At 32.0% G+C, this 16,919-nt stretch overlaps 2 protein-coding genes across 2 annotated transcripts; one reads left to right on the forward strand and one right to left on the reverse strand.

Annotated features, from left to right (window-relative positions):
* Positions 1-2,122: 2,122 nt before the first annotated feature.
* LOC123204546 (histone deacetylase 5) lies at positions 2,123-4,298 on the forward strand. The gene is made up of 6 exons (XM_044621269.1): positions 2,123-2,274; positions 2,345-2,466; positions 3,110-3,303; positions 3,499-3,628; positions 3,763-3,827; positions 3,915-4,298. The coding sequence occupies exons 1-6, from the start codon at positions 2,259-2,261 to the stop codon at positions 4,078-4,080; spliced, it is 693 nt and encodes a 230-aa protein (XP_044477204.1). The 5' UTR covers positions 2,123-2,258; the 3' UTR covers positions 4,081-4,298.
* A 2,133-nt stretch (positions 4,299-6,431) lies between these two features.
* On the reverse strand, positions 6,432-9,670 carry LOC123204578 (DNAJ protein JJJ1 homolog). Its single transcript, XM_044621315.1, has 3 exons — positions 7,914-9,670; positions 7,050-7,108; positions 6,432-6,963 (listed from the first exon to the last, which is right to left on the reverse strand). Exons 1-3 carry the CDS (start codon positions 9,600-9,602, stop codon positions 6,906-6,908), a joined length of 1,806 nt encoding a protein of 601 aa, XP_044477250.1. The 5' UTR covers positions 9,603-9,670; the 3' UTR covers positions 6,432-6,905.
* Positions 9,671-16,919: the final 7,249 nt, after the last annotated feature.

The raw sequence follows: 16,919 nt of genomic DNA on the forward strand, positions 1-16,919 counted from the left end.
GGATTATGTGTGTATGCTGGATTTGAAAGGTTGGAATTGATACTAAGCCAAACGACTATGTTCCACCCAAGGTATGTTGCATCTCAAGTTTCTACCTTTTAATTATGGAAACACCAAACACCTACCCATAGATAGTTAAATTTAATGAAAATCCAACCCCTGAAAATTTAATCTCATTTTCCCTTCTAAAAGTTTAAAAACTAACATTTTTTCCCTAAGCTAAGTTTGAAAAGATCGCATTCCCCCCCTAGGGTTTATTTCCAAACCCTTTCACTTTCTCCGATGCCATCGCTGACCGTCTTCCCCTCTCGACGGTTTCTCTTCCACCGACGGCCCCCCTCAACTCCACCCTAACCTATCCAGCACAGAGAGACGTCGTCTGGGAAGAAAAATCATCTTCCCAAACGATGAAGAACTTCGTCTTCCACAACATCTCTGACGTTGATCGAGCATCCAAATGAGAGGAAAGAGATTGTCGAAAGGAGATGATGCTTTGGGAGGGAAAGGCCGTCAGCAATGGAGCCGGAGATATCGTTGGAGATTTCAAAACGAAACCCTAGAGTGAAACTGCGATTTTTTAAAACTTAGGCTGGGGGAAATTTTAGTTTTTAATGTTTAGGGGGGTAAAAGTAGATTCTATTTTAGTTTATTTTTAATATTATAGAGAAAATAACAATTTTACCCTTACCACCGTTAGAGTTTTGTTAAATTTAACCGGCCATGGGTGAGTGTTTGGTGTTTCCATAATTAAAAGGTGGAAACTTGAGATTGTAGCATACCTTGGGTGGTACATAGTCGTTTGGCCTTGATTCTAAGACAGGTTTGCACGAGACAATTTCATCTAAACTCGATCTTTCAGCCATCAGAACTCTTTCATTATTTTATTTCATTTTTTTAAATAATAAAATTATTTATATATATTTTTAATATATAATCAATTGTCTGAATTATATATTATTATTTGATAGAATAATTTTAAATTAACGATAAAATAATATTTAATAATATAATAATATATTAAGATCAAAAGACTTATTTCCACTTAAAGATTAGTGTTTTCTTTAATTCTCATCTATTAACTTTGAAAAACTTAACACTCACATATCTGTAAATTTTTACAATTAGTATTGGAATAAAATCATTATTTAATAAAAATATTAAAAAAACTAAAATTTTAATCACATTTTCCCACGAGGTTTAAAAATCTAACCATTTTTACTCCATCCCCACCCCTCCTACCCCCCACCCAAAACCGAGGTTTGAACTTATGGAGAAAACACCTATGATTAGAGAAGAATTTGTCATCGAAATCTTGAGAGGAAATGATGATTTTTCAAACCTTGGTTGAGAAGGGGGAAATTATTATATTTTTAAACTTAAAGGAAAATATGATAAATTTTTAATTTTCTAAATATTTTTATTCGTAATATTAATTACAAAAGTTAACAAATAAGTTAATATTTAAGTTATTTTAAAGTTAATGGATAAAAATTTAAAAAAGGCCAAAGGACTTATTCCCACCCAACATATCTTGTTTTCCTAAGTTTTCACTCATTGTTTTCCAAAAGGATCTCGTCTTCGTTGGAAAAGATAAGAAATCTCATCTTCATCTGAGAGACAATGTTTTATCTTCCCCAATGAAACATCATTCTCTGTTAGGTTTATGACTACCCGTTGGAGGGAGAGATAATGAGGGAGTGACTATCGGAAGAAACGTTAGAAATACCGTTGGATAATGAAAAAAACCTAAAGGAAGATTACTACTTTTCAAAACTTAACATAAGGGGAGAGATTATTATTTTATAGGGTTTAAGAGGGTGAAAAATAATAGAATTTTAAAAAATTAAAATTTTATTAATTTTAACCATTTATAAATAGTTATTTAAAAATTTTTAAAATAAAAAATAAAAAATTGAGAAAATATTATACTTTTCGTGAGAATAAGTCCTTCGGCCCTATTCCTTGGCTAGCGGTGAAGTAACGTTTTTAGTCCAAGTGCAGTGAACATTCAGATACAAAAATTCCCAGTCATTAACGTGTCTAATTTTTATTTGTCATAGTAGAAGCATCTTCCCTCCCAAATCCTCCAGCGTAAGGAACGAATTATATATAAAAAAAAATAATTATTCACTTTTCTCTATTTTTCCTTTTTATTTCAAAAATTAAAAACGGTTGCCTCGAGCTTTTCTCCCTCGATACTTCCTCACATTGACTAAGAGAGCCAAAGATTAGGGCGGAGCGGGAGGACGAAGTCGAACATGGAGATGCAATCAGGTGAGAGCAAAGCTTGACAATTCTTCTTTCTATGTTTCTGTTTCATTTCATGAGCTTAAACTCAATGCAGCTGAAGTGGCCACAAAGTCTGCCACTTGGAGATCAGAGCTCGCAAAGATTGATGTTTGGTATGCCTCTTTTGGGTCTAATATGTGGAAACCAAGATTCCTTTCCTATATTCAAGGTGGACAGGTGGGAAATTGACATTACAATGAGAATCTCAATGCTGAATCAGTGATGCTTTGAAATAGATTTGGTTAAATTAATGATGCTTTGAAATACATTAATTGTTTCTTACATTAGATGATTTGAGTCACCATTTAGGGCTCCTATTTGTTTGCTTAATAATTCTAGACATGTATGATCTGTAAAATAACTTTGTCACAGGAAAAGGGGGGATGGGAATTGAAAAGTATAAGATAATGAATACAAAGCTGACAGAGTGATTATAAGTGTCTTGATTTTCCTTTAGCTCCCGTGAAATCATGTCTTGTGCTTTCAAACTCCAATGTCACTTCTGTCCTCCTTTTTTTTTTTTTTTTTTCCAATTTTTGCCTTGATACAGTGTTATGTGATATTTGTCAATGACGGGGAGATTGTAAGTTTAACCGTTGTCAAAGGCTTCATATTTCGTTTCTTTGAAGAATTTTGACAGTGAATTAAACAGGATTCATATGTGGGTTTGCTGTTGGGAATTCTTACTTGTTGATCATTTGTTTAAAAGTCTGTAATGAGTTTTTACAATCATCACCTTCCACATGTTTCGGTCATGATTTAATTTATTGCAGAGCTATCTATTTTTCAAATATTTTACTAGTTATAAATGGATTTTCAGGTGGAAGGCATGAAAAAGGCTTGCAGTGGTTCAATGGATAGAAACCCACCAAAAGAGACTCTGTGGAAGACTTTTCCTCACCGGTTATTCTTTGGTCGGAATTCTACCTGCACATGGGGTCCTGGAGGGGTTGCTTTCCTTAATCCCGAATCTAACAACCAGGAAAAGACTTACCTGTGCCTATATAGAATAACGTATGTTATTTCCTGGTTTTGTTTTTCATATCTATACTACATCAGTCCATCTTTACCATGCTCAAGATAAATCTATTAAACCTTTATTATAGAAAAAATGTCAGTGATTTACTGATGAAACCTTGGGCTATTGTAAGCGGAATCATTTCAATAAAATATCCACTAATCTATTTAATTCTTTGGCTTCTATTACAGGCTAGAACAGTACAATGATGTTTTGCTGCAGGAAAATTCTCCAACCAATGAAAAGTATTCTCCTTTTCTTGATATTACTGCTTTGAACTCTATTGCAGACAAGAAGTCCATTTCTTTAGAGGCTCTCAAGGTACATCTTATATGATGCATTTTTTTTATTCTTTCTATGTTCTTCAGTTTTATATTCTGATGATTTTAAACATTTCTTGTTACCATACTTCCAGTAATTGCGTATAAGCTACTTGGTTTTTTCTTTTCATGCAGAAGGGCTGGTATCATAACGTTGTTTATTTGGGAAAGGAGCGCGATATCCCTATACTAACAATGACGTATGCATGAAATCAGATTTCCATTTTCGTATTTCATTTACTCTGCATCGGAGTTTCAATGCTAAACCATTACTTATTTCAATCCAGATGCTCACTTTCGGATGTTGAAAGCTTCAAATCCGGGGAGATTCCTCTGCGTGCTCCAGCTGTAGAATACGCCAATGTCTTAATAAGAGGGCTGGTAGAAGGGGGACAACTATCAGAAAAAGAAGCCATGGCTTACATACAGGAAGCTTCTACCAAACGACTGTGAGTACCATCTCTGTATCAGTATTTTAACTTTCTGAAAGCAAAACCTTGGTAGTTCAGACCAAAAAAAAAAAAAATGCATTCCTGATTAGAGCTGAAAAACTGAAGCATTGGTGGAGTGGTGGGAAATTTGATTTGGATTATGTATTTATATAGTGTATTATCAAATGAACACTATATATGTACCCGTTATGAATACATAAATAGATATATATTTATTTATATTATCACCTGTTTGAATATTACTTTATCGTTAATTTAAAATCATTTAATTATATGATGACACATAAGTGTGAATTTATTTGTGTACTCAAAATATGTATACATAAGCGTGTTGTTTTTAAATATTATTGATTTATAAATAAGACAAACATACCCTATATTAATTTTATCAACTTCAATTGAAAAATAAATAAATCAAATACATTTTATGTACATTTCTCTTCTCCATGTTTGTATGCTAGTAGAGACCAGCTTCTTCTGCAACCAACTTTTGGACTATCGTGTGCCATTTTCACTCACTCTGTTGCTTTCTTCCTTTATGTTTTGCACTCGATTTCACTCAAAATCTGATTTATAACAACAGTATAGTAAAAGGAAAAAAAACTTGTGTTTGATTGGGGGGTAAAAAAAAATTATATCATATTTTATAGTTTATTACTTATATTATTATTTTTAATTTATAAATAATAAAATATTTTGATAATTTTTTATTTTTAATAATGATGTAACAAGTAATATAAGTGATAATTTTATCATTATTTTTATTTTAGATATTTAAAAATTCAATAAAACTATATATATAAACAATGATGTATTATTATATAATTAGAAGTTATTTTATCTTTAATTTTTAACTATCTAATTATATGATGGTATATTATTATTTATGTATAAAATTACACACATAACATTACTCTTAAAAATTTCTAATTGTATTCATATTTATTAATTTTTTTAAACAAATAATTTTTTAAAATAATTATATTTAAAAATATTTAAGTAAAAATAATATATTAATTTTTTTTAATTATCTTTAACTAAACACTATAATCATTTATACTTAGGCAAAGGACTATTTTCTATCCAAATTTTAGTTTAACCTTAAAAATATACTCATGATAAATAAAAAACCTAAACGTCTACTCATTCTTAAATTGTTGTTAAATTTTCTGTTAAATATAAAAGTAAAACTATTATTTAACAATAATATTAAAAAATATATAATTATATCTCATTTTCTTCATAGGGTTTTAAAAATTAATATTTAACTCATATCTTAATTTTAAAAAGTGACTTTTTCCCCCTCAAATCTCTAATTTTCTTCACTCCTCTTTCTGACCACCGACGATAGACATGGTTAGAGGTTAAATGATGCACGTTGTCTTTCACTAGATGATGGAACATCGTTTATTCTCTAAACGACGTTTGTCATCTAGATCTGGATGACAGAATATTATCCAATGAGGATGGCGTTTGTTGTTCTGTGAGGACAACACTTGTCGTTCAATTTGGATGATGAAGTGTTGTTCAAATTTGGACGACAGTTGTCATACTTGGACAATGAGTGTTGTCTAGAAGACAACGACTCCTCTATCATTAGTCAGCTGTCACCGGAGAAAACGATTGAATTTCAAAGGAAAAAGTAAATTTTTTAAAATTTAATTTAGAGAAAAAATATTAGTTTTTAAAATTAATAAAAGAAAATAGGTATAATTTTAATTATTTTAATATTATCAATCAAATAACAAATTTATCTTTTAACCTTAACAGAAAATATATGAATAAATCTTAATAGGTTAAAACTTAAATAGAAATTTAAGTTATATATATATATATATATTAACAAAACTTGAATATGAAAAATTATCTTTTCCCTTTGAACTTACATAAAATCTTATTTATAATTATTCAGAGCTTAGGAGCAAAATTGTTTGTTTTTTAATATTATAATTATTTTAATTGTGAATAATAACACGCAAGTATCAAAATCTTCTCTTACTTCTCAGTCCACCGAAAATAACAAAACAATAATAATATTAGAACCCAATAATTGATAAATTTGATTTTTAAATTAAAATAATAAATACCTTTTTTTTTTTTAAACTTTAGAATCAAATTCTATCACATTTTAGTCTGAATAAAACAGTATCATACATCACATTAACTTAAACCCAGGAAGCTTGCAATTTCATATTTTCAATTAAATAAATAAACAAATAAATTAGTTAAATTATGTTTGTAATGTCAAACAAAATAATGTTTCTTACACTCACTTTTAAATATTTAATTATATATTTAAATAAATAATGTATTATTATATGATTAAATATCATTCAATCACATAATACCGTATTATATAAATACCCAATTGAATATTAAAAAATAAGTGTTCATAATTTTATTACACCGCACTTGACTATAAAATTCATTCATTCTCCTAACCACAAACTTTAAAACAGAAACTATTGTGCTACAAAATAAACAAATAAATTAGTTAAATTATCTCTTCCTCTTTCTCCATTCTCTCTACAATTTCGATTGTGAACTTGTTTACCTGAGTCATTTTCACCATAATCACCACCATATCAGTCATTTCTTGTCTTCACAACAAAGCCGACCCCTTTGCTACAAAATCCTAACCACCAACTTTGAAACAGCAGCATTTGACTGTAAAGAAAGACTCTCAATGACCCATTACCAGCGCCTTTTGCACTGAATCAAGGATATGCAATATTATGAAAAAGAATGACAAAAAATTTCCTAACAGAACTTTGGAATACAATCAATGAGCTAATATTACTCTCCAGATGCAAAAATTGCGCAATCTCATCTAAGCTTCAACGATGCATGACCCGTGTCACTTAAATGCTTATGTAATTTATTCCTGCCATGACACCAACAATAAGATATTCTCCTTATTTTTTCCAGAATGTGGCACAAATTCAAAAATTTCAAAAGCAGATAACTGACCTTGATTCAAATTCCTCTCCACATCTTTCACACAAATTGCTGGAATTCTTTGATGTTGCCTGTGTTACAATACATCTGAAAATTAGATGAGGGCGAAGAACTACTATCTTAATGGATATATAGTAATATCACAATATAAGAAATAACAATATTCATATTTCAGCAATCTCTTGCTGATAGGCCTCCACAAGCTAGAAAGCAAGAATAACCTAAAATTGAAATTTGGCGATTGCTGGGCAGTGCCACATTCAGCTTAGCAACAAAGCTAGAGACACAAACTATTGTGCTTACCATGGTTTCCTTAAATCGAGGCATTGACCTTCAACACACCAATTAAAGTTAATGTCCATAGGATACATTTTTTTTTTCCAGGCAATGTACTGTTAAGAGTTAAGACAATTCACTTATGTCTTTCTTCAGATTTTTAGATTGTCTAAAAAGTATATTTTAGTGTATGTTTGGAGAAAATTTTCTCTTATCTGTTTAAAACATTTTCCTTTCCCTTTTTACTCCTACAGCAGTAGTCTCAATGCATTATTCCCATGAACTTAGAATTCAGTGTTGGTAAAATCCACACCAAGAGGCAGATTGTGGCAATGTGTATAACACAATAGATTATGCCATATTTCAACAACTTAGATTTATTGTTTGGTCCTAGAACAATCAAAGTTTCATTAAATACACAAATTCTTTTTCCATTAAATCAATCTAAAGTAGAAGTATAAAACAACAAAGTAGCAATTGATCTAACAAAATATGGAAGTCAAAAGATTTGAGGTATACAGCAAACCAATAATAGTAAATATGCACTATCAAATGCATAATTAATCATAAAGAGGCAGAAAATCTAAATTATGATGTTACCTTTGCTTTCTTTCCTTTGGAAGAGTTCTTCGATTTGGCTTTTTTTTCCTTCACCATCCCATTTCTGTCAACCGGTTGGTCTGACGTGTTGACATATGTTCCTGACTGGTCATCCCTTGTACCATTGTTCACATTTTCCATAAAAGGCTGGGAAGTGGATTCCTCTCCCATATGTGAATTATCATGGGCATTAGCTTGCTCATTGCCACCCTTTGTTCCGTTTTTATCACTCTTTGTAGCTTCTCCTGTGCTCTTTCTACCCCTTTCTTTCTTGGCTTTCCTTCTTGTGCTCTTGCGGTTATCATAATCCATAACCTCATCCTCATCAATCACATTCTCAACATGAAGTTGAGGTTCTGACACCTCATCCTCCCGCTTCAAAGCCACTTTTTTCCTAGTCTTAAGCCCTGAAACCATAGCTTTAAGCATAATGAATTCTTCATCCTCGTTCTCATCATCATCAGCATCTTGAAATCCCTCAGCTATACCATTTACCTCATCACTATTCTCAACATCAAAAAACTCAATTTCCTCATCATCATCATCACCACTAAATCCACCAACTCCATTTTTGACCTCTCTTTCCTCAATCCCTAAACTTGCCTTAAACATATCTCCTAACTCCTCCATCTCACCATCCAAATCATCAAAATCATCTCTCTCATCATCCTCATCCTCGTCCACAAAACTCTCTCGCAACTCTGCCACTTTCTCCTTGTGCTTCTTCGACTGCTCATGATTCCTCCATTGCTTCTCACTCTTAAACTTCTTCCCACACACAACACAATAAAACTCATTTCTCTTATTCTCATTCTCCTCCACTTCCTCCTCAAATCCAGCATCATTTTCACCATCGTCATCAATTCTTGCCCACTCCGGCTCCTCATATCTACTTGCTTGTTCCAGTCTCTCCCTCTCCAACTTCTTCCTCTTCTCTCTCTCCTCCTCCTTCTTCCTCTCCCTCTCCTTGTTCTTCTTCACCGCCATATCAATCACTCTCTTATCCCTCTTCTTGACAAACTCAGCCAGACCTCTCACGGTCTCATTATACTCCCTTTTCGCCTTTTTCCTCAACTTCTTATTCTCCTCCTCCATCACCCGCCTAGATTTTCTATTAGGCCCTGCCATAACATCATATTGGTCCACCCAACAAAAATCCATCACCGTACTAAACCCTAACCAATAATTATAAAACGCCGTCACCTGACTGTACGGACTCTCCAAATTCCCCATTATCGGCGCCTCTCGCACAGAATCCAATCCCAACCCTAATTTCTTAACAAAATTGATCTCATTCCTAAAAACCTTATCAAACAAATCAGAATAAACCTTATAAAAACCTGTACCAGAATCCGAATAACCTGAAAAGGCGGTGTTTGAGAAATAAGAGAAGAGATTGGGAACGACGGAGTTGGGACCGGAGTTAGAGGACGAGTTCAGGTCGGAGAAAAGAATCTGCGAACGGTGAGAATCGTACCAGGCGCGTTCTTTGGGATCGGAGAGGACCTCGTAAGCGTTAACGAGTTCTTGAAACTGAGCGGTGGCCTGTTCGTGGGTCAACCCGGATTGGACGAGCTTGTCGGGGTGGCGCTGGAGGGCTAGCTTCTTGTACGCCGATCGGATTTCGTCCGGCGAGCAGTCCTTGCTCAGGTCAAGCACCTCGTAGAGGCATCGTTTTTCCGATGCCATTTCAGCTCAGGACGCTGACAAGCAATTGGCCCTTCCTGTAATTATTCTAGGGTTGGGCAAAAAATTTATATATATATATAAGTTTATTATTTTAAATTAAATATAAAATAAATATATAATTAAACTAAAATGAAATATTTAAAATAACATAATATTATTGCCGGGAGAAGAATGGGAAAACCCTTTGAAAAGGTCTGAACAAATTTATTGTTAAACAGAGGCCTTCTTATTCTTTCTACAATGAAAGGTCTATTTATGCTCCTTGAGGTATGTCCGATTAGAGATGTTCTTTGCAATAAAATTATATCCATTATCAAATTTGTTATCAGTGATAATATATTTTTATATAATTGAGTAATTTTAAATTAAAAATAAAATAATACATAATTACAAAATGACACTCATTATTGATATTTAATTTGAGTTTTATTATAAATACACATAACATTACTTTGTTATTTGAGCATTGACCGTATAGTTTGTCATCGGTTTCGATTGATCAAACATTTTTTTTTTAAATAATAATTCTCGGAATTCAAAGAGACGTTGAATGAGTAGGAGAAAATGCTATAATAAAGGTTTAAAAAAAAAAAACACAAAGGGAAATGGAGTGCATTAATCCAGAATTTAATTAAGAGTAATATTATATATACTCATTTTGAATATATAAATTGATATATACTCATATATATTATTATGTGATTAGATATTTATTTATTTTTAATTTAAAATTATCTAATTATATGATAATATATATCAAATATATATATATATTTATGTACTTAAAAATAAATATACGTAGTTTTATTGTTTAATTAAATATCAAAATTACATTTTTATATAAAAAAGAACATCAAGTGTACCTACCATGCAGTTAACTTTAATTTAACGTGGAATATGTACACGCAGGGCTTGCCATGATTAGGCAATCTACATGTGCACTAGGCGAATAAATGGGTCGAACAAATTAGGTTAAAACAAATACAGATATAAGGGTATATATTTCAAACAAATCAACCTAAACGAATAATGAGAATACATATTTGTATCCCATCTTGTGAATACGGGTTGACCCATGGAATCCGTATTCTTTACCCTTTTCTTCATTCCAACCCTAGATAATGTTAGATTGAACTCACTCGGTATTTGCTAGTAGCCCTGGCCGAAACAAGTTTATCTTCTCTATTATATTGGTTACTATTACTACTAAATTTTTGGCCCTCAAGAAGTTGAAGATTTTACCACAAAATTTAAATTTGTTAGACATTGGCGATTTTGAAGTGATCTGTGGTTAGTTTTGTGGTGTGAAAAATATTTGACGGAGGATAAATAAATAATAAAAATTGATAAATTATTTGTTAGTGTTGGAAACATAAGGTGACCATTTGAATATTTATGCAAAAGGTCTGGATATGATCTAAGTCTACTTGGTTTTCCAAACTGGTTTGGCTTGATTTAGTTTGATGTGAATTTGTTTGATTCGAATTTGAGCCATTAATAATGAAAATTGATGAATAATTTGTTAGTGTTGGTAACATAAGGCCACCATTTGACTATTTGTGGCTTACAATTGTCAAATGCTTAAGGCAAGAATGAACCAAAACTTCTATAAATTGAATAATTTAAAAAAAATTGTAAGTATTGGTGGGTACACCTCACTTAAAAAAGTAATTATTTACGGTACGATAAATATTGTTATATGTATATATTTTTTATAAATAATTTATATATATGATGTATTATCATGTAATTGGATATTATTTTTTCTTTAATTTAAAATTTTTTAATCACATAATAACACATTATCTGTGTACTTAATTTATATAATAAAAATATATATGCTTAGTTTTATGGTTAAACTAACGTTTTACTACTGTAGAAGACACTGTAACCTCAAAATTAATCAGCAACAAGAAAGCTGATAGTCTCGACAATCTACCAATTGCAATGACCAAGAATCACCCCAATAGTAGTATTAATCCAAATCAACAGACCATAATCTCCTCTAGATCACAGCAGCCTATCAATATCATGTCAAAACTCCACAAAAGATAGAACAGGCTCCCACTTACCTCAGTTTCCAGCGAAAGTTGCAGTCGTTCCAATTCTCCCGATTCTTAGTTCCTGGAGCGTCAGATTTGTCGGATTTCACCGCAGACTCCACTGGACGACTCTCCTCTCTTTAAAGTTCTCTCCTCTCTAGGTTATTTGTTGGATTGAAAGTGTTAACCTCCCCTATAATCATGAATTTTACCCTTATATAAAGTCTGCTTAATTTGCCAACATGGCAATCCTTATGGACTATCCACAGAGTAGGTTGATGTACGAGCGTGCTCTATTCATGTCAGGCCAAAGTGATAACTTGTTATCGTATTTAATCGTTTCCAGTCCGTATTCAAATGTAAACTAAGGAAAAAAAACTAAAATGTCCCCTGACTATTTGTTTCTTCTGCAAACAATTCTCCGTACAGATCCTCAGGTGGCTGATAATTTTGCCTTAATGATGTCTCAAATGGAGGGAGTGGGCTTTGGAGTGCATGAAGGACCTTTTACTCGTTAATCTGAGAGGCAACCTTCAGATTATTGTGCAGACTGCCAAAGAATACTGTGAGCAATTGGGTGTTGATGCATGCATAAACCCACCACATCCACCTTCGAGCTTTTACCCGATCCTCATTTTCGTATGGTTTCGGTTCATGGGCTCTCAGCTGATCACCAAAGAAACACGGAAACGCACCAGGTACTGCATTTCCGAGACGTTTCGATTTCCGAAACGTCCTGAAACGGTACGAAACGTTTTGGGTCTGTTTCAAACGCGTTTCTTCCCATTAAATAGGTGTACAAACCTTTTACGCTGAAAGTGAAATAGTGCGTCTCAGCTCTCACCGTCTCCGGCTTCATCAGTTCGTCTTTTCTGTTCTTCCATCTTTACCGTCTTTTCTGTTCTCAGTTCATCTTTGGCATCTCAACTCTTACCGTAACCAGTTCATCTTCGTCGACGGCTGAGTCAGTTCTTCCATTTTTTCTGTTTCGTCTTCAATGAATCCACAATCTACCTCCGGTATGTTGATGCAATATAAGTAACAGTGTTCAATAACGACGGGCTTCATATTTTTTATTTGTTATCCATTGAGACTTCAGTTGTTCAATAAGGACAGGCTTCATATTATTAAGTCAACAGTGTTCATATTATTTAGTTGTTATCCAGTGTTCCGGTTTCATCAGTGAGTCAGTGTTTGTTTTAGCACAGTAACAGTTAGGGCTGCATTCGAGTCGAGCCAAACTTAAACTCGGTTTGGTTTACATATAGCTGAGCTCGAATTCGAGCTCGTGAAAGCCAAGTTTAAACTCTGTTTGAATTTGGCTTGACTCGTTTTTTATTATTAAAACGACGTCGTTTTGTATCAAAATTTTTAATTGAAAAATCTAACAAGTAGCTCGAGCTTGATTAGGGCTGACTCATTTCAGACTCGTTCGAATTGAGCTCGAGGTCGAACAGACTTGGTTTGAGTCTAGCCTTAGTAAGAGTTAAATAGTTGATTTAATATGAGAATTTTGTTGACTTTAGGTAGATTTTGTAATACTTTATTATTTTATAATTTTAGTTATTTAATTTTAAACAGTTAATTGATTTATATTCTCTGATTCAATTTAAAAGTTGAATATATTTTCTAATGTTAATTTAAATTTTTTTATATTAATCTTGGCTTGTAAATAGCAATTGTTGTTGTTTTTTTTTCAAAGACATGTTACTGTATTTTTAATTAAAAATTGGTATTTATAAAAAAAAAACTCCTATATTTTTAATATTTATATGTTTCTTCACATTTTCGTTTTCTATATTTTTAAGAAAATACGTTTCGACATTTTCGTTTCTATATTTTGAAGTTTCAACGTTTCTATTTCTATGCTACTTAGGCTTAGAGTATAGGATATAGTACCTACAATAGGATGCACAACTCAGTTGTAAAAACTCAACCATGCCTACAACATCATCTCCGACCCCAAAGAGTGCGCATAGTACGATTCTCATTGCACATAGATTATTTTCTTCAATCTCCATTCATTCTTTAACTCTATCCCCAACATTTTCTTCCATTTCTCTAACTCTACCTTTCTCATCTTTTCAAATATTTGGATTTGGGTAACGGGTTTGACAAAGTGTATTCTGATTTTTTTGACAAGATTCACAAGAATGAAATTAATTTCATCAAGAAATTAGGGTTGGGATTGGACATGGTGTGCGACTTGTCAAGAATGGGAAACCACTTTCAAAATGCCCCCTTCATTGGTTGATGTTCAGTATGATTCCAAAAATATTGCTTGGTCCTACAAATAAAGGATTATATAAAGATAAAAAGAATAAGAGAACTCTTCTTAGAGCATTTTTGTATGATTTACAATTACTTTACCAAATTCTATCTTAAATAGTTAGTAAAATAATAATAGACGTAGAGTTTTGAGCGATGAATTAAACTAGAGGTGTGTATGGTCTAGTTTGGTTTGATTTAAGAACTTTTACAAACTAAACTGAAAAAAATGGTTTGAAAAAATTCAAAACCAAACCAAACTAAAATTTTACGATTTGATTTAGTTTGGATTACAGTTCGAATTAATTAAAAATATTTACTTTCAAATATTTCCTACTTAATATATGATAATGAATTATAGTTATCTAAGACATGAAATAAATATGTAAAATAAATATAAAATACATACATACAGTAGACATGTAAAGAAAATGACAAGATACATATAAAAAATAAGTAGTATAAATCCCTAATTTGTTGAATTATATTCAATTCTTTGGGGTGTAACAATCATTTTTTAAACCGTTATTGAAAAACAATAAAATTTAAAAAAATTTGAAAACACCCTCAAACTTTTTTGAATTTCCCTGAACCCATTGAAAAAATCATTAATACCTCTAAATTTTCAAAATTATAAACACCTCTAAATATATGATTATATATAATTGAGACCCTTGGCTCGAGTTCCACATGAATAGAAAATGGATTGACTTGAGTTTGACTCGAGTTTGTTAAGCCAAAATTAAGCGTGACTTGAGTTTTGCTCGAATTAAAAAATGATTTGGCTCTGTTTGATAGAGTTCAGTTCAAATTTCTAGATTGAATTGGTAGTTTGAATTCGCGGTGCAGAATAGCTTAATTTATGGTTTGAATTGATGGTTCGAATGTGTGGTTGAAGTTTGTAACTTACTGACATAATAATGTTATTTCACTCAAATAATAGACAAAACTATCAGTTCAAAACATGCATTCAAACCGAATCAAATCACAAATTTGAATAATGAATTTCAACTAAACCGAGTTATGAATTCAAACCACATATTAAAACTATAAATTTGAGTCAAATTCAAATCGAATTGAGTTGAACAGTTTCTAACTCAAGTTCGATTAGAGTTTAAAAATGAGTCAAATCTTTCAACTCAAAGATAATTTGAATGTAAGTCAAACCATTTTTTGAGATCGAATTGACTCAATTCAGGTCCAGTCTTACTTGTACTTTTAGATTTTTTTTCTATATTTAATTGAAATTAATATAATTTAAAGATAAAAAATTATTTAATAAAAATTTAGGTTTAATTTGAGGACTTTTTTCTCTTTTTAACAATTTTATGAAAAATTAATAATTTTTTTAATAAATTTAATATATAGGAAAAATAGTTTTTTTAAAACCTGATGAAAAATATGTCACATCTTCAAACCTTTGAGTTTTTCAACTTTGAAAAATTCAAAAGAAAAAAATATAATGAATTTTATATTTTTTAATAATAATAATAAAATAACGATTTTACTTTTATTTTTAACTAAAAAATTTAACAATAGTTAGATAATGAATGGGTATTTGGATGTTTTAACTTCTACAAGTGTTTCTTAGAGATTAAGTTAAAATTTGGATGGGAAACGGGTCTTTGCCCCATATGATTAATTGAAGAGAAGAAAATTAACTGTAAGTTTCATACAAACTCTCGGCAAATTCTATGAATCACTTAAGATGCAATGCAAGTGTAACATAGATGGATTTACATCAGATTCCGACCACCTAATTAATGTAATCTCAATGAAGATTGTCACTCTCGACATCAGCCTGATTAAAAGTCCACGCTGTTTCGTCCTTCCCCATGAATTCAACTTTGGTAACTTGTACAGCAAGCATCTTCTGGAACGCTTCCTTCCCCTTACTTTTCCCCAGTGTTTCTGCAACACAATCTGTCACCTCCGCCCTCACAAACTCGCAAACATAAGGATCAAGATTCAAGCTTGAAACCATGTTTTTGATGTACAAGGTTCTTGAAAGTGGCGTAGGAAACTGTAAAGGAATATAAAACAGGAAGCAAAACTCTGGAGAAGTAACATCCTCAAGAACAACGTAAGCATCATCTTTTGGTTGGCACTTGAGTACATATCTTTCTGTAATACGCAATTCAAAGGCGCCTAAAGGGCTTGAAGTAGAGGGGCTGGTGCTAGTGTTGGGTGGTGGGTATCTTGAAACGGCGCCGTTGTAGAGGTGTGAAGCGCAGTGAAATTTGATTTTAGTCATATTGTTCCTGCGGTGGTGGATCTTTTTGAGAGAGGCGGAATCGATAAAGAGGTACACATAGAATATCTGAGTGTGAATTGTACAATGATTCGGAAGTAAAGCTGTGTCATACCTGGAATTAAGTCAGACGACGTCGTTCCGTAACGGTCGAATCTGTTCAAAACGAATCGTTTCAGGCACCTTTTCAGGATGTTGTTTTCTTTCAATTAAACACGAATGTAATGGCTGGAGTTGGTTAGGCCACGTCAGACGAAATAATTGTTTAAAGGCCAAAAGAATTGTTTCCCATCCAAAGTATAATAAAATCCCAAATACTTAATTTTTTTTAATTTTAAAAAACTCAAACAAATATTTATAAACAAATTTTTATTAAAATTTTAATTAAAATTAAGGACAAAATTATTATTTAACCAAAAAAATTTAAAAAACTAAAATTTTATCATATTATCCTTCTTCAATTTGAAAATCTTATAATTTTTTTTCAAATTTGCTTTTAAAGTTTAAAAAGTGACTATTTTCTTCTTAAGTTTTTTCTCCTCTAGCCTTTCCTCTTTCTTCTCACTCAATTGATCGCCTCTCTTTGTTTTGATTTTATCTTTGTCAGACACGAAGAACGTCGTCTTCATCTCAGATGAAGGATGGAAGAAGGAGGCAACCAACCCAGGCAAAAGGAGGGAAGGCCGACCCACAGCTGAGAAGAAATTGTTTGTCAGAGAGAAGGAGAGGAAACCCTAAGAGGAAAATTGTTACTTT

The sequence above is a fragment of the Mangifera indica genome, chromosome 20 (genome assembly GCF_011075055.1).
Source record: "Mangifera indica cultivar Alphonso chromosome 20, CATAS_Mindica_2.1, whole genome shotgun sequence".
Classification (NCBI taxonomy): Eukaryota; Viridiplantae; Streptophyta; class Magnoliopsida; order Sapindales; family Anacardiaceae; genus Mangifera; species Mangifera indica.

What these genes read in the sequence shown, in the direction of transcription:
- LOC123204546 (XM_044621269.1), top strand. An exon ending in CTGTGCCTATATAGAATAAC is followed by an intron (nt 3,304 to 3,498) that starts GTATGTTATTTC and finishes CTTCTATTACAG; the next exon opens with GCTAGAACAGTACAATGATG. An exon ending in ATCCCTATACTAACAATGAC is followed by an intron (nt 3,828 to 3,914) that starts GTATGCATGAAA and finishes ATTTCAATCCAG; the next exon opens with ATGCTCACTTTCGGATGTTG.
- LOC123204578 (XM_044621315.1), bottom strand. Translation starts at nt 9,602, where the DNA reads ATGGCATCGGAAAAACGATGCCTCTACGAGGTGCTTGACCTGAGCAAG. An exon ending in CCAAAGGAAAGAAAGCAAAG is followed by an intron (nt 7,109 to 7,913) that starts GTAACATCATAA and finishes ATTGTAACACAG; the next exon opens with GCAACATCAAAGAATTCCAG. An exon ending in GGAGAGGAATTTGAATCAAG is followed by an intron (nt 6,964 to 7,049) that starts GTCAGTTATCTG and finishes GTGTCATGGCAG; the next exon opens with GAATAAATTACATAAGCATT.